Below are 26,065 nucleotides of genomic sequence, written 5' to 3'. Positions count from 1 at the left end.
CAAGGAATGTTACACAGCATGCAGTATGCAGGGCATTGTGGCCCAGTGCCATTAGGATCCCATGCTAGAGTGTGACAATTCACAAAGCCCTTTCATGTATGTTAGCATTTCACCTTCATAACAACCCTGCGAGATAGAAATCTTTTCCCCATTCCCCAGATGAAAAATCCTACAGCACAATAAGGTCTTAAAGACAGGTCTCACATTAAACACTGGCAAAGCTGGTATCCGAACTCTAATGCTCTGATTCTAAATCCCAGCTGGGTTTAATTCATTAGTGCATTATAGTCCCTTGTCTCTAATTCTAAATACAGATCCTGGCTTGAGTCCTAGAACTAATCAAATGAGAAAGTGAATATGTTTATTGTTGTTCAGTCACTAAGTCGTGTCTGCCTCTTTGCAGCTCCATGGACTGCAGCACACCAGGCTTCATTGTCCTTCACCATCTTCTGGAACTTGCTCAAACTCATGGCCATTGAGTTGATGATGCCATCTAACCATCTCTTTCTTGGCCACTCCCTTCTCCTCTTGCCCTCAATCCTTCCCAGCATCAGGGTCTTTTCCAATGATTCGCTCTTCGAATCAGGTGGCCAAAGTATTGGAGCTTCAGCTTCAGCATTAGTCCTTCCAATTAATATTCAAGGTTGATTTCCTTTAGGATTGATTGGTTTGATCTCCTCGATGTCCAAGGAATTCTCAAGAATCTTCTCCAACATCACAGTCCAAAAGCATCAATTCTTCAGCGCTCTGCCTTTTTTACAGTCCAACTCTCACATCTATACACGACCACTGGAAAAACCATAGCTTTGACTATACGGATCTTTGTCAGCAAAGCGATGTCTCTACTTTTTACAACACTGTCTAGGTTTGTCACAGCTTTTCTTCCAAGCAGCAAGCATCTTTTAATTTCCTGGCTGCAGTTACCATCCATAGTGATTTTGGAGTCCAAAAAAATAAAATATGTCACTGTTTTCACTTTTCCCCCATCTATTTGCCATGAAGTGATGGAACCAGATGCCATGGTATTTGCTTTCTGAATGCTGAATTTTAAGCCAGCTTTTTCACTCACCTCTTTCACTTTCATCAAGAGGCTCTTTAGTTCCCCTTCGCTTTATGCCATTAGAGTAGTATCCTCTGCATATCTGAGGTTGTTGATATTTCTCCCAGCAATCTTGATTCTAGCTTGCAAGCCATTCAGCCCAGCACTTCAAATGATGTACTTTGCATAGCAGTTAAATAAGTAGGGTGACAATACACAGCCTTGTCATACTCCTTTCCCTGTTTGGAACCAGTCTATTGTTACATGTCCGGTTCTAACGGTTGCTTCTTGATCTGCATACGGGTTTCTCAGGAGACAGGTAAGGTGGTCTGGTATTCCCATCTCTAAGAATTTTCCATAGTTTGTAGTGATCTACATAGTCAAAGGCGTTAGCAGAGTCAATGAAGCAGAGGTAGATGGTTTTTTGGAATTCCCTTGCTTTTTCTATGAACCAATGGATGTTGGCAATTTGATCTCTGGTTCTTCTGCCTTTTCTAAATCCAGCTTGTACATCTGGAAGTTCTCAGTTAACGTATTGTTGAAGTCTAGCCTGAATGAGTTTGAGCATTATCTTGCTAGCACATGAAATAAGCAAAAGTGTATGGTTGAACACAGAGGTAAATTTTAGCCTAAAATACATTATGTGTTAGACTGGGTATATATTTGCAAAATAGGACATTGTAATCTTCATCCTACCTAGGTGTTTCTCAAGAATCCAAGTCTCAGAAGGTGACAAGACAAAAGAGGTTACAGAGTTAGCAAAGACCTATATAGTTCACAATTCTGAAAGTGCTACAGAGTGTTTTCAGCAAGACTGCTGTGTTACACTGTCTAGAACCCCAGAGGACTTGGCCACAAATTCTACATCAATTGTTTAGGTCAGTGACATTTTCCTTACAGAAATACACTGCTGATTTTATGAAGGAAATTAATAAGAAAATAGGATTCACTTAACAGAAATTAGCTTTACAATCATTTTTGCTGGAATGCATAAATTTGAAAAATGGAGAGAAATTTGTATTTATATTAACTCAAATGTCATGCTGAGAAATATTTATATGAATTTTGATTTTCAATAAGGCAACAACCCAATCTCTGAATCAAAGCTAGGCTTGATGAAAATGATTCCTTGGAGAAGGCATTAATGTAAAGGAAAGAGCAAGAAAGTTAGAGCCTCAAATAAGTTGTTAGTAACGTCCCAGGAAGTGATCTAACAGTGATAGTCCATGTTAAATATTTTCTTAAGTAAACAGGTAACCAAAAATGTTCAACCAATGAACTATTACTTGAGAACATTCTACATGGAAAGAAATGCCTTAACATAGAGTGGCTAAGAAAAAAAGTTTAGAACTGCAAACTTTATCAGAAAACATGAATCCGGAATGTACCAGTGTAATTCTGGTAATACAAGCAGCCCAGCTAGAACGAAGGTTTGCATTTCTCATTGGGAAAGAGAGAGGTGGGCACACGACGAGGCAGGGCTCTGAACCTTGCATCAGGTGTGTGACTATGTCATGTGTTGGGATAGATGTTTAGTAATATGGAAATACTGTGCGCTTTCCTTGAGAAGAACAAAACTGCAATTTCAAAAAAAGCTCAGACTGAAATAAGTCAATGCTTTTCTTTCTTGAGTACTATAAAAATGGCAACAAAAAATCTTTTGTTTTTTTACAAATGTTTTATCTTTTGCCTAGCAGTTGAAACTGCACTACTGAGTCTTAAAACAAAGGCAAATTACTCAGTTCTTAAAAATATCATAAAGCTTTATTTTGTAGTATAGGATTAACATTCTGAGCTGCATCAGGCTGTCAGGATTTGAGTGGGGAGCTAGTAGGAGTAACCGCTCTTGCAATCTTCTCACCTTCTAAACATCTTAATCTCAACTTCAAAACAGGCTGCTGCTGTTGCTGCTGCTAAGTCGCTTCAGTCGTGTCCAACTCTATGCGACCCTATAGACAGCAGCCCACCAGGCTCCCCCGTCCCCGAGATTTTCCAGGCAAGAACACTGGAATGGGTTACCATTTCCTTTTCCAATGCATGAAAGCAACTGGTTCTAATTTCAGAAGACAACCAGTGAAATGTCAAGTTCATCATAAACAAACGTATTTTATATTGAAAAGTTGGGCTATGGTCCATTATGGTCAAGTCAGAGAAAACAGAGGCTAAGAAATATATTTTTTAGTTTTTATGAAAATAAGACAATGTTACTGGGATTCAAACTAGATCCTAATTATAAGGTTAATAATGAGGAAACCACTCTGTGTGACCCAAGGGCCACCAAGAAAGTTAACATTTGAGGACTATAAAGAACATGAGTAGTGTTGTTACTTGTTCTTATAGAATTCATGTATTTTATTAAAGAACAATATGTTGTCTAATCTTTGATCCTGAAAGTAAGATCTGCACTCTAGAGTACGTTACGTTAGCATCCAGGTACAGAACGTTTAAAGTATTTAATTCTCTATACAAGTTTTCCAAATGAAGGTTAGGAGGAAAAAGGAAACCTCAGTCAGTCTGAGCTTGTAGAAACATTTAATGTTCATAAAGAATGATACCCTAGAGAACATGTAGAATGTGCTTTCTCTCTTTATTTCTACTTTAAACTTTGGGCATTCATTCATTCTTTCTTGATATGGAAGATTGTAGAAAAACTGCTATGAGGTTGCAAGGAAGGCTCTATTACATAGTCCAATATTTTCAACTCAATCTGGAGTTTAAAAAAATCTTTTAATATTTGTATTTAAAAGTATCAGAATCTAGGTTAGAAGGGACAGAAATTCACTCAAAATATTTCAAGTAAAAAGAGGCATTTACTGTAAAGCTGTTGGGAATGTTCACGTGAATCCAGGAGAAAATAAGCTACCAGACTTCAGGAGGGCAGGAACAATGCCAGCTCTGTGGACTGGGCCTCCTCTCATTTCCAGCCCCCTCATCTCTCATGAAGCTCTAGTCTCCTCCTTCCCCCTCCAACTGGCCTCCATTAGTCCTGCTAAACTTGGAGTGAACACAGCCTTGTAACAGAAGCTACTCTGCATGATTTTTCAAATTTAAACACACACACACACACACACACACACACAATGGGTTGGAGTTTTACGGTTTTCCAACTGCCAATTCCTGAGAGACAATCTTGACTGGCCCAGTTTAACTTTTGGGGCTGAGTTTTAAGACTGTAAGGTTGGCTGCTTTTGAGTCGAATGTTCAGTCTTGGTTTAACCAGCTGTGGTCATGGAGGGAAACATCTGGTGGCATGAAATACAGCAGCTTAGAAGAGGTGTAGGTGTAAAGCCTAGAACGTGTGACATCATAACACCCAGAAAAAGGCAGGACACAACAAACAGCAATGGAGTTGAGGTGAATATGACACGCCAAGAAAAGAGATAAATGGTAACATGGAAGGAAACTCACAGTGAAGAGAGGATTAACAGTTTAGACTGTGATGTAAACCGAAGAGCAAAGCAAAGATCCAACAGTAGATGAGCTCCAAAGAGAACAGACAAGGCAGTCAAGCAAGAGAGGGGAGTAAGCAGCAAGCTCAGGCCAGGTACACGAAGCCACGCGTCGGAGGAAACTAAGTTTGCAGACATCAGATGTGTAGCAAAGCATTCCTTTTATGAAGAGCTTATGTGTATCACCAGGCTGGCTGTTCCACAAAGGTAACACAGGCAGGCTAATATCAGTGATCCTCAGAGATCTACCCATTTCATTTTCCATTACTGCAAGTTCCCTAAGGACAAGGCCTACTTCTAATGGCTCTGAGATGTGGCAATCCCATTCCTATATCCATACAACTGATCCCAAAAAGGGAACCCCTAGAGAACAGTTTCCCTGGGCATCAGAATCGGAAGCCCAACGTCATTTACCTGCTTCTGGCATCCACCAGGATACCCCTTTTCCACTATAAATGAACTGCATCGGTTGCCACCCTGTGAGTATCACAAGACCAAGAGAAAGGAACAGAAACCTCTAGGGATGAAACCTCAATATCGTGGGAGAGTAATTCTGAACATTCTGTCATCTGGAAAGAATACACACTCTCTGAGAAAGGGTATCATGGCTCTCTCTCAGGTTGTAGTCATGTCCCAAACACGACTGCTCGCAATCCTGATGCTAGCAATGGCCCATGTATATGGCTGCTGGTGATGGTGAGGGGTAAACAAGGAAAACCATGCTAAGCCTCGGGCCCTGCGACTGTCATGAGGGTGCGCTCAATAAATGTTAAGTTCTGTCCCCTCACCAACTTCAAAGAGTCAAGTAAATGCAATATGGCCAAGTAGATAAACTGCACAAGTTTATTTTTATCTTCCTTTGGATAATAAATCTGTGATCTTCCTAGTCAGCCAAGCTCTAACTCACATCATTCTAAATTTATTTACTTTTACTGTATTCAGTAACTACTGTTTTACCTGAGACTGATTTATGGATAGATAAATGTATATACTCTAAATAAGAAAAAAGGGAACTTAATTAATTTGTTTGACATGAATAAATGGGTATAGTTTATAAAGGCCACAGCAGTGGGAAGAATTTATTTTTCACCATAGATTAAAATGGGGGTGCTCTGATTTTAAAACTGTGATAAGGACAAAAACCAAGAATACAGTTCCAGCATTCCCTTTGACCTTCTAAGTAAAGCAGTTACAGATATAAGATTCACAGAAACTGAAAGATGGAATACAAAAATACTGCCTTAAGTCGAGCTAACAGACTGGTCTAAATCAGGCCCTTATTCATCTAGGACTGAGATGTAATCATATTTTAAGTCCACAGAGTCAAGTATTTGATATAGTGTGTTCTTTTACTGCTTTACTTCCATGTCTCAGAAAATTCATTCATTCATATATGGAAATGATACTTATGAAGACATCGTATGATTAACAAATAATGCATTTACTATGGTCTCTGATCCCAAGGAATTAGAGTCCCTTTGAGAAAAAGATAACGTAAGTATAATACCTGGGAACATTAATACAGGGCTAAACTGGACTATTCTCTAACCTGTTTGATATTTCTTCAATGATTTAGATAAAGATACATATCTTTTACACATCAACTTCAGATGTGACACAGTGTTAAAGAAAAAAAAACTAAGTAAGCAGCCAAATCAGGATCCAAAAAGAATCTTGACAGGCTGGGCCAAAATTAACCAGGATGAAGTCTGGACTTAGGGTGGAAAAAAAAAATGACAAAGTAAAATTAATAGATGATAGATTCTTAGAACCCAAAGTGACACAGACACAGGGATTTAAAGCTCAGTATGCAAAGAGTTGACTCATTGGAAAAGACTCTGATGCTGGGAGGGATTGGGGACAGGAGGAGAAGGGGACGACAGAGGATGAGATGGCTGGATGGCATCGCTGACTCGATGGACGTGAGTCTGAGTGAACTCTGGGAATTGGTGATGGACAGGGAGGCCTGGCATGCTGCGATTCATGGGGTTGCAAAGAGTCGGACACAACTGAGCGACTGAACTGAACTGAACTGAATTAAGGAGGGTAACGTGTAGTCAAAACAATAACAACCACAAAAGTAAAAGAAAAAGAAAAGAAATCCAACCCATTGATATTAACTAAGTGCTTTCTTTGTGCAGGGCACTTAATGAACACATGTACTTTTAGCAGCCAACAAATCCTACCCTGCATAGTAGTATTAGCATTTAATTAAGGCTCTGTTATAACTATTTGGCCCATGATACCATAGTTACAAAGTAAAAAGCAGAGACTTAAGCTCAGATCTGACTCCAGAGTCTGTCTATTCTTCATTATACCATGTAATGCTTCATGCTGATAAGACTATTTCCATATAAAAATTCTGTCCAGAGGGACAATGGAGGAAGAGAAGCAAAGCTGATGGAGAAGAAAAAGGGGCTAATTAGTTCTGCAGTAGGACAACCTAGAGTAGCTTGGAGACTAGAATAGGTAAGTAGAATAACTTAACTATTTGGCCCCTTTATTGTTCATAACTATCTGTCAAGGACTAAGAATTCAAGCAAGTAAAAGGCAACCTAGGAAAGACAGCCCTGTGATGATTTTTGGTGGCCCAAAAGATATGCTAGCTTCTTTATGAAATATGAACATTTACTGCTGTCTGAAAAGAGTCTGATGCTGAAGGTGAAGCTCCGATTCTTTGGCCACCTGATGTGAAGAGCCGACTCACTGAAAAAGACCCTGATGCTGGGAAAGACTGAAGGCAGAAGAAGAGGGCAGCAGAGAATGAGACGATTGGATGGCATCACTGACTCAATGGACAGGAGTTTGAGCAAGCTCAAGGAGATAGTGAAGGACAGGGAAGACTGGTGTGCTGCAGTCCATGGGGTCACAAAGAGTTGGAGATGACTTAGTGACCGAACAACAATATTTGGGCCTGGAGATGTGAAATGCTGTGTCAACTCTATAACTTCTATTCACTGCCACTATGTAAATATACTACAAAAACACAACACAAAGTTTAGGCCACAACCTTAGTCACAGCAGATCCATCTTCTTATTTACATAATATGGGGCATTCTTTATGCCCAAAGAAAATGACAAATTGCCATTTATTTTCAAATATTAAGGGCTATGTTAAGAGACAAACTAGTATATACAGAATGGATAAATGACAGAGTCCTAATAGCACAGGGAACTACAGTCAATATCTTGTGATAAAACCATAATGAAAAATACAAAATAATGTTTATATACATATATATATAACAGAATCACTTTGCTGTACAGCAGAAACTAACACAACACTGTAAATAAATTATACTTCTATTTTTAAAAAAGCAATGTTAAACAATTGTTATTAGCCTAAACCAAAGAAAAGCTTAGAATATGTCATTCATTATTTTGTTATTTGTTTTCTCCAATTAAAATTAGGAAGAATAATAACATGAGTCATTCCAAAAGTCGATACAACATGAAATGAAAATTGCCTTGTTTCAGGGTGATCTTTCTTGACACTGAAAACAGTTTTATTGGAGCACATTTGTTAAAAAGGTTGACTTAATAATACCACATCCTTGTCAATTTCTTTTAATAATATGTGTGTGTGTGTGTGTGTGTGTGTGTGTATAATTTAAATATAACAATGTCATGTTACTTTCAGGTGTACAGTACAGTGATGCAGTTTTATTTATATATCTGTATCTCTATAAATCCCTCTATATATCTTCTTTTTCAGATTCTTTTCCCTTATAGGTTTAATGAAATACTGAGGATAGTTCCCTGTGCTATACAGTAGGTCCCTGATGGTACATATTTCATACAAACTAGTGTGTACATGCTAATCCCAATCTCCTAATTAATTTATCCCTCCGCTACTCTTTTCCTCTTTGGGAACCGTCTGTTTCCAGTGTCTGTGGGCCTGTTTCTGTTTTGTAAATAAGTGCATTTGTATCTTTTTTCTTTCCTTGGCTTTCATATATAAGTGATATAATATGATAACTGTCTTTGTCTGGCTTACTTCACTTAATAGGATCATCTTTAAGTTCATCCATATTGCTGCAAATGTCATTACTGCATTCTTTTTTATGGAATATTCAGTTCAGTTCAGTCACTCAGTCGTGTCTGACTCTGTGACCCCATGAACTGCAGCACGCCAAGCTTCCCAGTCCATCACCAATTCCTGGACCCTAATCAAACTCATGTCCGTCGTGTTGGTGATGCCATCCAACCATCTCATCCTTGTCCCCTTCTCCTCCTGCCTTCAATCTTTCCCAGCATCAGGGTCTTTTCCAATGAATCGGATCTTCACATCAGGTGGCCAAAGTATTGGAGTTTCAGCTTTAGCATCAGTCCTTCCAATGAATATTCAGGACTGATCTCCTTTAGGATGGACTGGTTGGGTCTCCATACAGTCCAAGGGACTCTCAAGAGTCTTCTCCAACATTACAGTTCAAAAGTGTCAATTCTTCGGCGCTCAGCTTTCTTTATAGTCCAACTCTCACATCCATACATGACTACTGGAAAAACCATGGTCATTGCTTTTCTTTCAAGGAGCAAGCCATGAAATTCTGCTGAAGCTGAAACTCCAATACTTTAGCCATCTGATGCGAAGAACTGACTCACTGGAAAAGACCCTGATGCTGGGAAAGATAGAGGGTGGGAGGAGAAGGGGACGACAGAGGAAGAGATGGATGGATGGCATAACCGACGTGAAGGACATGAATTTAAGTAGGCTCCAGGAGTTGGTGATGGACAGGTAAGCCTGGTGTGTTGCAGTTCATGGAGTTGCAAAGATTCGGATATGACTGAGCAACTGAACTGAACTGACTATTCCATTGTACATGACAAACACACAGCTAACATCACACTCAATGGTGAAAAGCTGAAAGCATTTCCTCTAAGATCAAACAAGACAAGGAGGCTCACTCTCACTACTTTTATTCAACATAGTTTTGGAAGTCCTAGCCACAGCAATCAGAGAGGAAAAAGAAATATAAAAATCCACACTGGAACAGAAAAATAAAACTGTCAGTGTCTACATATGACATGATATGATACGTAGAAAATCCTAAAGATGCTACCAGAAAACTACTAGAACTCATCAATGAATTCGGTAAAGTTACAGAACAAAAAATTAATTTTTAAAAATCTGTTGTATTTCTATATACTAACAATGAAAGATCAGAAAGAAGAATTTAAAAAATAATTTCATTTACCAGCGCCTCAAAAAGAATAAAATATCTAGGAATAAATCTAGCAAAGGAAGCAAAGGCCCAGACAACTGTAAGATGCAGATGAAAGAATCTGAAGATGACAGAAACAAATGGAAAGGTATACCATGTTCTTAGATTGGAAGAATAAATATTGTTAAAATGACTATAGTACTCAAGGCAAAATACAGATTCAATGCAATCCCTATCAAATTACCAATGGCATTTTTCACAGAACTAGAAGAAAAATTTTTAAATTTGTATGGAAACACAAAAGGCTCTGAATAGTCAAAGCAATCTTGAGAAAGAAAAACAGAGCTGGAGGAATCAGGCTCCTTGACTTCAGACGATACTACGAAACTTTGTAGTTTCACACTAATCAAAACAGAATGGTACTGGCACAGAGACAGAAATATAGATCAACAGAACAGGACAGAAAGCCCAGAAACAAACCCATGCACCTAAGATCAATTAATCTACGAGAAAAGAGACAAGAATATCCAATGAAGAAAAGACAGTCTCTTCAATAACTGGTACTGGGAAAACTGGACAGCTACGCGTAAAATAATGAAATTAGAACATTCTCTTAACACCATACACAAAAATAAACTCAAAATGGATTAAAGGCTTAAATGTAAGACTGGATAATATAAAACTCCTAGAGGAAAACACATGCAGAACACTCTTTGACATATATTGCAGAAGTATCTTTTTGGATCCATCTTCTAGAGTAATGCAAATAAAAACAAAAATAAACAAATGGGACCTAATCAATAATAATTTGAAAAGGATTCAAGCAAGTTTATGCGTTTTCTCTGGTTCTAAAAAAGAAAAGCAACACAGTGAAGATTCAGAAAGATTTCAAAAATTAAAATTTTCAGAAGTGGGTATAATCCTCAGTTTCACATTAAAAAAATCTGCTGAAAGCAAAATATTCACCCAGAGGGAGTTACCTAGCAATAATTACAGGACAGCTGCTGAGGCACTATGTGGAGTAAAAAGGGAGATGGGCAAAACGGTGAGGAAAGAGGATCAGGGAGTTCCTTTATCCATTTACAGAGCTCTGGGCTGCAGGGGGAGTGAAACATTGGGTTTGCAGGCATGGGGAATCCACATGGTAACTGTTGAGATGATCCACATGATAAACGTTACTAGACAGTGACTGAACTTTTTCAAAGCCCCTTTTGTTTATCACTAAGAAAAATGAACTAATGAAGGATAGTTAAAACAAAACCAACAAGAGTTGCTCTAGGTAAGAGCCATGGAATGCCACAGGAGGCAGAAAACAAGATGTGCTAATAAGGCGGCAGAAAGCTCAGGATGTTGAGGGCTGGGAGCTCAAGTCCAGCAACTATGCAAGTCCCAAGGCCAGAAAGCTGTTAGAAAGAATATGAAAAAGAATATTTTTGGAATTAAATCACCGACTGATGCCCACCAGTGTGCTTTGAGTCTACATTTAAATCTAACAGCACTGTGATATTTCTTTTTCCTGTCTCCAAGTAAGCAGCATAATACTTTCAGCCTTAATCTGTTCGCCCTAAGAAGGGAGGCTAGGTTAGAAAGTAGAGTCATGATCTTGAGCTGTGCTAAGGACAGGGGAATCTTAGAGTCAGTGCTAGATGCCCACAGCCTTTTAAGCTGGCCTCACTCAGTAAGCAGTACCTGGCTGAAAACACAAATCTATTAGCCTAAGATGAGATGAAGAAACAAACTCTTGGTCCTGGCACTTCGGCAGCTGGTGGCCATCAGAGAAGCACTGATCTGGACTCTCAGGGTTCCATGGCTCCTTTCCAAAGCATGTGCGCTAATGCTTGGTTAGGTCTTTTTAGGAAATGTGGGAAAAACCTCTTCTGTTCTCTACACGAGAGGCATAGATAAGCACCAGAACATGCCCTTTGCCACAGTGACAAAGGCAGCTTTTGGGAACAGGCATTTAATCTAGGTTACCATCAAGGGACCTCAGTGTCACGCATGTTGAAGCCTACCGAAAAACACAGCAAACAACAGCAATAAAACAAAAAAGAAAGAAAACAAATGCTACCAAGTGCATTTAAGGCGAACAATATGAATTAACAGTTATGAAAAGCACTGTCCCAAACAATCAAATACCATTTCCTTTCTTATCTCTAACAGTGTGTTTGACTCCTTCCCTCCTCTCTCCCTGCCAATCAACATACACTGAGTGATGACAACATGCCAAGTAACACTGTCAATGAAGTCCACTTTGATAGGGCACAGCAACTCTCTGGGACAGAACACCTGTACGTACACTGTAACGACCCTATGGGAGAGTTTTCTGCTCCAAAGAAAGATGGTCTGACTTTACAGGGTACTTACACCTTCTCTCATTCATCTCTACTTTGTCAGTAAAGCAAAAGAACCCAAACTAACTCAGTGGCAAAGTGTTTACACAGAAATACCTCACATCAAATCGGTAACACTGTCTTAAACCAGGCAAGACTGCTATTTTAAAAACTGTCACCTAACATTTATAAAACACTTCAAGGCTTACAAGCTTCCCTGGTGGCTCAGCTGGTAAAGAATCTGCCTGCAATGTGGGAGACCTGGGTTCAATCCCTGGGCTGGGAAGATCCCCTGGAGAAGGAACAGCTGCTCACTTTAGTATTCTGACCTGGAGAATTCCATGGACAAAGGAGCCTGGCAGCTACGGGGTCGCAAAGAGTCGGATAGACTGAGTGACTTTCACTTTCATTTTTAAGGTTAACAAAGAACTCTCACATACATTATCACTTCAGTTGATCCCCATGCTGTGAGGTGAAAATGATTACCCCTGTCTGACCAAATGAGGAAACAGATGTAACAAGATTAAGGCACTTGTCCCAAATCTCCTAGCTAGTACCTGGCAGAAGTAAAACTGGAACCCAGATTGGTTTGACTCCAAAGCTGCTGCTGTTTCTCATTTACCAAATGTCTCTTAGAAAAAAAAGATAACATACTCAAGGAATTTTTTTCCCCTGTTGTATCCAGTGGACAAATGAAGCACTCACTTAGCTGAGCTAATTAAATATTTAAAAGCTTCTCAGTGACATAAGTGAACTTTTATCAAAACTTTTAATTTAAACTCTACAAGTGTCTCCACAAAATATCCAAACAGTTTGCATGTTACAACTCAGGAATACAGTATTTCTGAAATAATGCTGTCTGCTACTACACCCTTGGTGGCCAGGGACCAGAGGGTAACTTAAAATAATAACGAAGTAGACCTTGTGTCTAAAGGGGGTACACGATCCTTAGGACAGAGCAGTTTATAGTTAAAGACCAAATGACAGTTCAGTTCCCAACTATTTGGCTTGTACTCTAGACTATGGCAGTCTTGGCCCCAGACTGCTCTTCCTGTATATTAGGGCCTTTTTCAAATTTCACAGCTCAGTCCTTTGTTAATGTCCTTAGTCACCTTTTTTTGTATGCAATACAAAAGTTAGTTTTCTCTTATTAGTATTCATTTCTGTTCAAATTTTGTTAAGTGGTTAGAACTTCTCACAAGTTCATCGGGTCTTCTTGATTTGGGGTTAGTAAAGGTCACAGACCAAAGGAATTTCCTTCATAAGGCTTTTTAGGCTCAATTTGAGTTTTGTAAGTGCAGTCAAGCACCTCTGTTTTTCTCCCTAATGGGGAGTGTAAGCTTTTGCTATTCAAACCTGCACACACATACAATTTTCTTGTGGTTCCCCCATATGGAAACCATAGGCAGAAATGACTCACAAATGAAACGTGAAAGACAGATTAAAAACCTATACTTACTTAGGAGGAATTCGTGAAACAGTGTTCACATTTGTGACGGGGACCACTGCTTGAAGAATGTGTTCAAGGGCTGTTAATCCACCAGCGGCTTGAAATGCAATCTGATCTGCTACATTCTAAATAGAAACACAAAGAGAAATTAGCCCAATTTCCCAGACATAAAATTATAACCAAATGAAATATTTAGTTGTAGCGTGAAATATTCTGTTGGTTCAATTATTCTATAAACACTTACTGAATGCTTACTCAGTGCTAGGAATTACAGGTCAAAAGTGGTGAACAAAAAAGATCATGGTTGCTGTCCCCTGTGAAGCTTAAAATGTAGTGGATGAGACCAACATTAATCAAATACATATAACAATTCCCACTATAACAAGTACTCTGAAGAAGGAAAGATGCTCTATGAGAACAGTGGGGAAACTAAGTCTATATTGGGGAAAAGGTCAGCACAGGCTTTTCTGGGAAAGTTGAGGTTTTGAGACAGGCAAAAGGAAAGGGAAAGAAAGGGATGAAGCACTCCAAGCATAGGGAAAAATCATTTTATAGATAACTTTTTAACAATACTTTTAAAACTTGGATCTTTTTGTAATGTTAATTACCACCTAACAAGACAAATTGACTTCCACAAAGATTTCCTTTGCTAGAACTTTTCTCTTTAGTAATACAAGGTAATTTAATACCTAAGCAGTTAGCTGCATCTTTTTTTTTTTTTTTTAAGCCACTTCAGCTATTTTAGGGAGAATATTAAGTAACCATTTTAGAACTCAACCTATGATTTTTTTCTAGACAATTTCTGAATTATATACAGTTCTTGTGTAAAGGATATCTAAGTTCTTTGCCTTCCTCTGGCATGGGGAAGGCAAGAGTTTTTAAACATACACAGAATCACTGTGTCAAATATGTGAAAAACAGGATGGCAACCTGCTGTGGGCTGAATCGTGTCCCCACCCTCTTCTGAGTTCTTATGTTGAAGTCCCAACCCCAGGACCTCAGGATGTAACTGTGCTGGAGGATAAGAAATTTAAAGAAGTGATTTAAATTAAAATGAGGCTGGTAGGGTGGGGCAGTAATACAGTATGACTGGTGAACTTATCAGAGAAGAGACACCAGGGATGCACAAAGGAAAAGCCTGCCTGAGGACACAGCAAGCAGCTATGTTTTACAAACCAAGGAGAAAACCTCAGGAAAAACCAAACCTACCCACACCTTGACCTTGGACTTCAGCCTCCAGAGCTGTGAGGAAAGAAGTTCTATTATATTTAAGCCACGCAGTCTGTGGTGCTTAGTTATGGCAGTCCTAGCAAACTAATAGTCAACGTCTCTATTACAACACCACCTTGCATTTGTTTTAATAGTATTCTCACAGTTATCAAGCCTTGAAATGTCTTTGAAATACTGAGGAACTTTTGGTGGGGGCGGTGGCGGGGGTGGGTACTTGGCAGAGAGATATGGGTTGTTCACAAGCTCTACCCAACACGTCTGCCTGATTCTTTTGATGCTCAAAGCACAATGCTCTGCCTGCTTTATGTGGACTAGCAATTACAGGTTCCAGAACATGTCTGGAGTTGGACAGCATAATATCTTAATTGTTCATTTATTCCCTCTTGGTACACAATAAAATACAATAAGAGACTATAAGAAGTTCATCATGAATCCCAGATAAGAGTTCACTTGTAAGTCCCAGATAAGATTTTAACCTTAATTTTTAAGATGAACAATTAACAATTAATGTTATTAATGAAAAAAATGTTTCCTTGCAATAGAACAATCAGAAAACTGAAAAACTAGGTGCTCAGTAATTTATTTAAAACCATAATGCTGTGACCATTCTTTCCTCGTATGCTGGGATGTCAATATAAATAGAAAATAGTAATAATTTTCACATACACAGATAAAACTGCACTAATCACAACCATATAGCTATATCATAACTATATGGCAAATTGAACACACCGTGTAACAATTACAAAATTAAAAAGTAAAGCTCTGAAACATGGCCTAGTCCCCCTGATACCCATCCTACTCATGCTCTCCCTCTCTGCCACATGTAAAGACTATCCTGATTTCTGAAATCATAGATTCCTTTTGTCTTCTACTCAGTTCTATAAAAACAGGCTCACACTCCACAGATTCTACAATATTTAACTTTTCTTGCTCGACCTTTTTTTTAATTGCAGCGTAGCTGCTTTACAATGCTGTGTTAGTTTCTGCAGCCCTCCATCGAGGGTCAGCTGCACATCCTTCCTCTTGGTCCCCCCTCCCACACAGCCCCTGTTCCGTCCCTCTCGGTCATCACAGAGCACGGCGCCAAGCTCCCTGTGCTCCCTGTAGCAGGTCCCCACTAGCTCACTATTTCACACAAGACAGTGAATGTATGTCTATGCTGTTCTCGCAGTCTGTCCCAGTCTCCTTCCCCCACGACTTGTGTGAGCGGAGCACAAGTTTGTTCTCTATGTCTGCATCTCTATTCCTGCCCTGCGGCAATGAATACTGGGGTACGTGCGACTTTTTGAATTCTGGCTTTCTCAGGGTATATGCCCAGTAGTGGGATTTCTGGGTTATATGGTAGTTTTAGTCCTAGCTTGTTAAGCAATCTCCATACTATTCTCCACATTGGCTGTACCAATTTACATTTCTTCCAACAGTGCAGTAGGGTTCCCTTTTTCCCATATCCTTTCCAGTATGTGTGTGTAGCTTTTTTTGATGATAACTATTCTGACTGGTGTGAGGTGATACCTCACTGAAGTTTTGATGTGCATTTCTCTAATAATGTTGCTCTATTATCTTTCCCCCCTATATTCATCAATTTTATTGCCTATAGCAGTATTTAGTTCATCATCCTTGCTGTACAGTATTCCCTTATCTAATTATATACCTTACCTTATTTAAATGTTTCAATGTTTCACTGTTGATTGACATTTGGGTTGTTCCTACTTTGAAACTCTGGACAATTCTGCTTTCAATATCTCTGTACACGTATTTGGGCACATGTGACATGTAGTTGTGTTGAGTATATGCTTAAGGGTGGAACTACTGGGTCATGTTGCATGCATAGATCCAGTGTTATTAGTTATGGCTCAACAACTTTCTAAAATATTCAGAACAATTCCTATACACAGTGCAGTGCAGTGATGATTTCAATTATCCTAAATTCACATCAAAACTTGGCTTTACCAGTTTTTTTCCCCCGTTTTTTTTTTTTAACCCTTTAGTCATTTCAATGGGCATATACTGGCATTTGAGTGAGGTTTGTCTTTTTTTGTCTTCCCCTGATAATAATGAGGTTGAACACCTTTTGTTTACTGGCTTTTTTTTTTTTTTTTAATTTTGAGGATCACTTTACGATAGAGTGAGGGCTCAGATCGTAAGGATATCATCCAATTAAACCTGACGAGTGCTTACAAGTTCTGAACGTTTCCATTTCCCTAGAAAGTCCCCTCATGCGCTTTCCACAGCCAACCCTTCCTCCCTGAAGCACCCACTGATTTGATTAATGCTACCACAGGTTGACTTTCTCTGCTGTAGAGTGTCATATAGAGGAGATCATCTAGCACCTATGAATATTTAAGTAGGTGGTGATCAGTTATCCTACAAGCAGTTTATCAGAGCCAGGCCCAGGGCAGCATCTGAAGCCCAGGGCAAACAGCAGAGGGGCTCTGAGTGACGAAAGGGAAGTCAACATGTACGTTCATCTCTTTTCTTCTATATCCAGGTAGGAATTATAGATAAAATATTTAATAATATTTTTAAAATAATCATATTAAAAGTAAGGGAAACATCGCTGTAAAACAGGGATGAGAAGCTGATAATAATGCTTCCTTAGTGGTCCAGTGGTTAAGAATTTGCCTTGCAATGCAAGGGACACACGTTCTATTCCTGTTCTGGGAAGACCCCACATGCGGAGGAACAACTAAGCCTGTTGCCACCACTACTGAGCCAGTACTCCGGAGCCCGCGAGCCGCATCTACTGAAGCTCGTGCACCCTAGAACCCGCGCTCCACGACAAGAGAGCCCACCACGATGAGGAGCCTGTGCACTGCAGCGAGAGAGCAGCCCAGTCTCTCCACAGCCAGAGGAAGCCCATATGTAGCCCAAGGCCCACCACAGCCAACACATGCATAAGCAAGTAATCCTGGGGGTTCGGGATGGGGAACATGTGTACACCCGTGGCGGATTCATGCTGATGTATGGCAAAACCAATACAATACTGTAAAGTAATTAGCCTCCAATTAAAATAAATACATTTAAATTAAAAAAAAAAAAAACAAAAACACCGCACAGAGCAAGAGGCCGACTTTCAGCAGACTCTTAACAGAACATCTGCCTTTCTAGACTCTGTGCCAGCTTTCCCAGTGATTCGGGCTCCAGTTCTGACTGCTCCTCTCCTGCTACAGCTCTTCACTCTTGCCACTCCGTCCATGCCTACCTTACCATGTCCGTTCAGGCTCTCCTGGTCTCCCTGCAGCAACCTCCTAATTAGTATCTCTGGATCCAGGCTCACAGCAGCCCCATTCTCTAGGGCTGGGCTTCCCAAACCCTCCAACACAAGTCAGGTGTTTTGCTTGTTTCTTTGTTTTGAAGATTTTCACTCCATTGTGACCAATACTTTTGTGAAATAGTATACAAATGAGGGAAAAAAGATATACTAAATTTGAGCCCACATTTTAAAATATTAGATGAAAGTCATGAAATTCCTCTTAATTGTGCACCTATCTCACCATGTTCTAGTGACAGCAGCCTGGTGCTGGCCTGTGGACTCTTTTAGTAGTCCTGCTATGGATGCCTTTATATGCAATGAAGACAATATTATCAAGAGTGAACATGATCACGCTACTCTGGGGGTAGAACATGTGAACGATTTCCTCCTCACTGTGTACTGAATGAAGCCCAAACTCTTTCACACAGTTCTTTAGAATCTGAACCCTTTCTAACAGCCTCTTTCCATGCCACGCTCCTACCTCTCTCTCAACCGAATTTCCCATATGGCCCGTGCTCTTTCAGGCCTCTGTGCTTTTGGGGTATCCTTTCTCAGAAGGGATGACCCTCTAGCTTTTCTTCTTTGTATACCACTAAACTTAGAGCTTCTTGCAGTTGGGGACTATGTCTGTTTTATCATCACATCCCCAACACTTAGCAGACGGGGATGTACTCTGCAAATGCATCATCAGTGGTTGCTGAATGACAGTTGTGAAAAAGAAGACTCACAAAGGTATTTTAACACAATTTTAACTGTGAAAACACAGGCAGTTAATTGCTCTAGTATGAGCCCAGGATAAAATTCCCATTCCTATTATTACATGTAGCCAAATGGAGTAGTTTCCACCAGGATGGAAAAGACCAAACAATGAAATTTAGGATTTCAAGACTGAAAGACATGTTCACCTTGAGACTCTTTAATAGCCATTAAGGAAATACATTCTCCACTCATACTCTGTTTCAATACAAAGCCTCTATATTTTGATACTTCTCAACTCAAAAACAAAGTATGTCATACTTTAAGCCAAGCAGATGCACCAATCGATGCAATCTGTCCACAGAGAAACAAAACAGCACTGCTGCTGTTCTTGTAGACCTTTCCACAAGGGGAGGGAACTGGGTCAGCGCTGCAAAAGTGAGGGGAAAGGACTGAGGGAAAGCAGACCATCTTAATGTACACATCTATGCCTTAAAAACAAAACAAAATAAACTCAAAGTCTTTCATGCAATGCCAACAACATGGATGTGACCTCTCGAAAAACTTAAGACATTGGCTCTAATAGACATTAAGCAGGAAAAAATAAGCTGATTTCTGGAACATAAAGGACACTGAAAGCCAAATTTTTTACTGAAGTATTATTGAAAATTGAAGTTCTAATTTGTCATTTGCAACTTTTCAAAGAAATAAAGCAAAAAAGCAAAACCAACTGTGGGGAAAAAAAAAATCTCACAAGTTTCTCCCCAGAGTCAAGGGCAGTTCTGGTTATATGCACTTTTGGATTACAGATCTAACAAGCCACTTTTGGATTCTCTTCCACAGAGCATGACTAAATGGACATACTGATCAGTGCCCTAAGTTCTCCCTCGTGCCCCACATTAACTCCTATTCATGCCATCATCTCTGCTCTTCTCGGCACTCCATTTCTCTTTTTGCAAGCTCAAGAGTGGCAGCTGACTTATCTCTGCAGCCCCAGTGTTGGCATAGAAAACGAATGGTAAATTCATGATGGGTGAGTAGCTGAACAAAAGGATGAATAAACAGAAAGCCTTCTCTCAAACAGCAAAAATGTCCTGTGAGATACGACAGTTTACCACAACATAGAGGCCTGTGAGCACAACAAGCAGGAACATCTCCCAGTGGATCTCACTGCCTAACGCAGTGCAAATGAACAGCTCTCTCTCTCTCTGTACATAAGGTAGACGAGGCACTTCTCTGATAGCCTATGACAGAAAGGGAAAAATCACACTGGCTCAATGAAGAGTTCCCCAAATGTTAAAACCGACGGGGAAAAACACCTTCTTAAGCATATGGCGTAAAACACTCTATGCAAATGAAAAATGAAGATCATTTTCACACAATAATTCAAGTAGACTAAAGGATGCAGAGAGCCTTCCTCTTCCTCTCCATTCCCACCACACCAGCTCCTTGTGCCAATCATGTGGTACTTCCTATACACTGCTCTCTCTATACATCTGGATGCCACAATGAGGCTGGATGCTCCTCAAATACAGTTATATACTTGTTTCTATGCCTCAGTGTCTAGAGAAAAGCAGATATACTAAAAATGAGGATGAGATGGTTGGATGGCATCACCGACTCAATGGACATGAGTTTGAGCAAACTCCAAGAGACTGAAGGATAGGGAAGCCTGGCGTGCTGCGGTCCATGGGGTCACAAAGAGTCAGACACGACTGAGTGACTGAACAACAACAAATTCTCTCTATCCATCCTGTCCCCTTCTCATCTTGTAATGTTCAAACAGCAATCTCTCGATCCTTTAAGACCCAGATCAAATCATTCATAACATTTTTCCAAATCCCCTCAATTAAAGTCAAAGGTCTTTGTCTTTGTGTTTCTCTCAAGGCCCTTCTCACATTTGACGTTATCCCAGAGTTTTCTGTGTTCATGCACTACATGAAGCCTAAGCTCTCCTCCCTCTGCATTCTCAGTCGGGGTCAAACTCAGGATGCATATACTACAGACACCAAGCAAAGTCCGTTAACCAACTGAAAACATCTCATCTAGAAAGGTGAACTAGGTATTTTTCTTTTTTTCTTCCACCCCTTTTTCAAATACTCTGCATTCAGACAGAAATTATGAAATCAGAACTTTCATAAAGAGCTTCATCATTCTGATTTGAGCAAGAAAAAAAAATGCCTCTAAAGTGGAAACCTGTGGCTTTACTTGTATATTCAATACCTGACATAACACCTTAATAGCTCTGCCTTCCTTTGCTCCCTCCCACTGTGAGACTGACAACTGACTAATAGGCTTACAGGCTCCATTCTAATAACCCAGCTTAGCTAAAGGCCAGCAAAAAAATGACAGCTTCAATCTGAATTACATGGCCTAGGAATCCATTCAATTATTGACTAGAGTAACTGTTATTACCTCTCCCAATTAAAGGAGAGGCAGCTGTTAATCTTTGGTGGCCTGCAAAGGCTGGTGGCCTTTGTACTTGACTTCTCTATAGACAGTAATTACGTTCTTTGTGATCAGAGAGGAAGGCCTTCCTAGCCTTTTAGACAGAGGCAGCAGATGGGGAAAACTGTTTTCATGTTCATTAGCAGGATAGGCTAGATTTGTTTGCAGCATCTGGTGGTACCTTAAAACCTGTTTAGAGACAATACAAGTAGGTTTTGGCAAGTCCACAAATTCAGAACTTAGCAGCCCAATTTATAGAAACAAAACGATTCTGGGGTGAATTTTTTTATGGTTGTTTTCCCATATGGAAAAGTTTCCTAACACTTAAAGGACATCATCTCTACTCAACTACGATCTTCACTGGTTACTGTCAGCTTCAAAGAAGCAAGCATAATGAACTGAGACTCCTTCTACTGTGTATGATTTTTCTCTCCTAAGCCTTCTAATGTTGGCTTCTTCATATTCCTATATCTACATAAAGGTTTGGCTCAGCTTTTCAGCTATAGACACTCACACCTGAAAGATTATCACAAGGAAATTCTAAATCTGTGGGTCTGTGGTGCCAAAAAGTGGTATAAAATCATAAGCCACAGTTTGAAGGTCTGGGTAATAAGGTAAGTGGTGCTGAAAGAGGCTGGAAAAGCTTTCTCAAGATGAGACGAACCATTCCTTTGTGATGCTAATTGGAACATGGACCCTTTGGAAGGCTCTCCCTGAGGGAGCTGAATTGTGCCATGTTGATCTGTTTGACTGAGGCGAGGGCAGGGTGAGTGAGAGGGGGTGGTTCAGGAACTGAAGGACGAAAGCAGGACACAAGGCCTGAGGGCTCTCATTCCTTCTCTTTAAACCGTTGTGAGATGGATGACCAAAGATTAGTGTACAGAGTTTATGATTGCAATCCAACAAAACTCACAGTAAAGTTATTTTGATCTTCTCTCATCTTCACACTCCACAAAGCTGCCAAGTGGCAGGCCCTGGGTCAGGCCCAGCACTCATAGCCACAGTGAGGGACAGACCTAACATAGACCAATGCAATACAATGCTGGGAAGTAAGCACTATGATGAGGGGATGTACAAAAAGCCGTATGCACACAGAGGACAAGGTCTTCAGGACACAACAGGGGTCAACGTGAACAGTTTTCTGAGTTATCATGCCATCTAACTAAAAGACAATGGACTCAGTCAAGGACCTACATAAGAGGTTCCTTGTGCAACTCCTTTATTCTCCCACCATTCCCAACTTCCAGGCTACCCAGTGCTTTCTGGGAGAATCTGAAGAGTCCAACTACAGCAGCTCCTTGTTTCCCTTGTTCTTGCATCTAATCCATTCTGATGCTTTAAAGTTGGGAAGCAAAAGAAATTCAGGACTACGAGACCAAGGAGAATCTGTTTGGGACAAGTGAGTGATACAGACAAGAGCTAGTAACAAGGACAAACTCCTTCAGTCCAGCAGCTCCCAAGGAGCAGGACCTTGAGAGCTCAGAGGCTCTTGTTCACTGAGATGGCAGGGAAATGGAGATGAGTGTTCCCAGAGGGCTCTGTTCTCACTCCATGGTAACACTTGCACTTCCTGACTGATTTTTCTATTAAAATTTAATTATAAAGTAGATCATAGTGATTATTTAATCACAAGGTAGACTGTGAGCTCTTTGACAGTTGGGATGTTTATACAGGGTCTAGCAAAAAATAGGTTTTCCATAAATACCTGCTGAGTATAAAAATACAGTCTAGTTTCTGGGCTTCAACATCAGAAATTCTCTTAAGAGGAAAGAAAACCCATGAATCCACAATGACAAAGAAAAAGGCTTAGAAACATTCATGTGCCTGGGAAAGGCAAGGCAAGGATACAGGTAAGCTAGAAACTATGGTTGATAAGGCAAGGCTAGCCCTGGGGTTAGGCCTGCCTGAAGAGGACAAGCCCAGAGAGGAAAAGCCAGGAATGTGAAGGGCAATGGCAAGGCCTTTGTTGATATCTTTGCTGATGTCCTGCCCTACCTGGCATTCATCCCCTCCCCTCAGTTCTCAAGGAAAGTAATGACCCAGGCCCTCTATGTCCTAAAGAAGGGAGGGGGAGAGCAATTTTCTCAAAGTGCCAATGTGGAGGGCTGAAAGTGACAAATTCAAGGGCTTACCATGTGGCAGGCGGTAGGCTGTTATCTTATCTAAGCCCTCAAAACATCCCTGTATAATGTGATGATGATGAGGTCTGAATCATCATCCCATTAATGAAATAGAGGAATCAGTTACTTGCTTAAATTTTTACAGCTAGCAAGTGGCAGAGCCAGGGATCGAGCTGAGGTTTATCTGACTTCCAAGGGTGCAATGTATCTACATCAAGAAAGCTGTGGGAAAATCTAGTGTGTGACTACAGGAATGTGCTGGACTTTCGGCACACTTAGCACTAAACATCCCAGTTCTGTAACACCTTGGACTTGATGCTATTTTAAAATTTCAAAGAATATTTTATTTTGAAATAGTTTTAGATTAAAGAGTTGCAAGGACAGTAGAGAGTCCCTACATACTTTAGTTGAGCCTTCCCTCATATTAATATCATGGCACACTTTTCAAAACTTATAGTGTAAGAAATTACACTAAACTATTAACTAAACTACAACCTCATTTGGAGTTCCACTAGTTTTTCTATTGATGCCCTTTTCCTGTTCCAGGATCAAATCTGGAAACCCACGTTGCATTGAGCTCCATGTTATTGTGAAGACATGGTGAAGTTACTTTTAGCATTACAGAGGGAATCCTGAGCTCTTATATTAACATTCACTAGCAACTAAACACATTTTTTTTAATTCTTGAAATAATCCAGACTCAGAAAATGTAAAGGAATGCCAAGTTTGACTATCACAAGTAAATAAAAAGGGAAATGAGAGCTAACTAGATTCTGAGGGACTGAAATACGAGTAGTACTTTATCTGGTGGCGAAGTTCTTGAGACTGTCAGGAAATGGGAAGAAATGTGCACACAGCAGGAGGGCAGCAGGCCCTGGGTGAGGAGGAAGGGAATGTGGGACCAGGGCTAGAAGAGACCCCAGGTGGCCCAGGATGGGCTCCCCCTGCAGCTCCAGTCCCAACTGGCCTTCAGTACTTTTTATGGCAGAGGGCCGGCTTTCAAAACTCTTTCCTTTCTGATTATCAGTGAAATCCAGCAAGGACATGATACTGCTTCAGAGTCTTCAAAGCATGCCTTCTCTACCTGTGCCCAGGATAGGATATTTATTGCAAGATTTCTTCCCCAAGAAGTAGCAAGGTTAAAAAACTTGCAGACAGAAAACAACAAAATTCTGTAAAGCAATTATTCTTCAAATAAAAAAAAACACCACACAACCTTGCGATAGGGTACTAGGAAAGTCAGGCACAGTTGATTTTAGAAATGATCCTGCTAGGAAGCACTGTGCCTGCTTAATTTAGTCCGAAGGAAATGAAAGGGGGTAAATAGCTAGTGATCACAGGCAATCCATTTCCCAGATGGATTATCTGGAGTCTGCACTCTGGTTCAGCCCCTCCTGGTTCTCTAGCATCTAAAGTATAGAGGGAAAATAGATGAGATAAAATCACTGCTAAATCTGTTACTAAAGAGACTAAAACATGGCAAGGAAGAAGGCAAAAATGAGCAGCTTTTCAGATTTTGAACTTCAAGATGACTGTATTAATTTATACTTCAGTTAGCTTCCCGAGTAGCTCAACTGGTAAAGAATCTGCCTGCAATGCAGGAGACCCCAGTTCGATTCCTGGGTCAGGAAGATCTGCTGGAGAAAGGATAGGCTACCCACTCCAGTATTTGTGGGCTTCCCTGGTGGCTCAGCTGGTAAAGTATCCGCCTGCAATGTGGGAGACCTGAGTTTGATCCCTGGGTTGGGAAGATCCCTTGGAGAAGGGAATGGCTAACCACTCCAGTATTCTGGCCTGGAATTCCATGGACCAGTTCATGGGGTTGCAAAGAGTTGGACATGACTGAGTGACTTTCACTTTTTCTTTTCATACTTTAGTTAAATGAAATGAAAACTGCTTTACTACACAGAGCTTCTATTCCCCATTAAGATGTTGCAAACAAGATGTTCTTATGTAGAGAACAGTGTGAAAGACTTTTTCAGAGTATCTGGTCTTCTTGACTTTGCTAAAGCAAGTATGATCATGTTTACTGAAGGGTTAATGCTGCCCCACTCAATTGTTACACTAGAGATGCTCTGAGCTACCACTTTTAGCTAGCATGAATAAGAGAAGACCTTTTCTAAAGGTGAACTAAGATGTTTAAAAGTCTGCTTATTCAAGGCAAACAAAACTCAGAGTATTCATTAAGTCTGGAGAACACCAGACCATTACAGAATGCTATTTCTTTATAAAAAGGCATATATGTATCTCTTTTTACAAGGAATACTCAATTTCATCTAAAGAGAAATTTGGTGATCAACTTATATTTACACAGCCTTTAGTGTGAGGTGTGTTTTAGTTTTAGGTCAGCAACCAAGTCCATGTCCTCCCATTATGGAAAAGTAAAGTCATCAGTTAAAAAAGAAATGTAAAGATCCTAAAATAAGTCGATACTTCCGGAGACATTCATGTGTAAACATTAAAAGGCGTACAACCTAGGAGGCTTTTTCAGCAGGGACAGGGAGAGGGCTTTGAGAAAGATGGGCAGAAATGATATTTCAGATGTGAGTTCCTTGCAGCACAAACAGTGTGTGTTTGCTTTTTAAGGAACTAGGGCTTCTCTAGTGGCGCAGCTGGTAAAGAATCTGCTTAAAATGCAGGAGACTGGGGTTCAATCCCTGGGTCGGAAAGATCCCCTGGAGAAGGAAATGGCCACCCATTCTAGCACTCTTGCCTGGGGAATTCCATGAACAGAGGAGTTGGGCAGACTACAGTCTGTGGGGTCACAAAGAGTCGGGACATGACTGTGTGACTAACTTTTAAAGAACAGAGGTTATTCATTCAGAGTTTGCTACAACAGACAGTCAGTACAACCACTGACTTGTACTCAAAGTCAGACAGAGGGA

The 26,065-nt window shown here is 40.2% G+C and overlaps 1 protein-coding gene across 3 annotated transcripts in view; it reads right to left on the bottom strand.

Moving 5' to 3' along the window:
- Window positions 1–26,065, bottom strand: part of SCAPER (S-phase cyclin A associated protein in the ER) — a 389,138-nt gene that overhangs the window by 126,086 nt on the left and 236,987 nt on the right. For all 3 annotated transcript variants that reach the window (XM_040257316.1, XM_040257318.1, XM_040257317.1), the window contains exon 24: window positions 13,440–13,555. In XM_040257316.1, the coding sequence (XP_040113250.1) occupies window positions 13,440–13,555 (116 nt within the window). The remainder of the gene's footprint in view (window positions 1–13,439; window positions 13,556–26,065) is intronic.

Source organism: Oryx dammah, unplaced genomic scaffold (genome assembly GCF_014754425.2).
Source record: "Oryx dammah isolate SB20612 unplaced genomic scaffold, SCBI_Odam_1.1 HiC_scaffold_16, whole genome shotgun sequence".
NCBI lineage: Eukaryota > Metazoa > Chordata > Mammalia > Artiodactyla > Bovidae > Oryx > Oryx dammah.
This window is presented reverse-complemented; position numbering and strand designations above follow the sequence as displayed.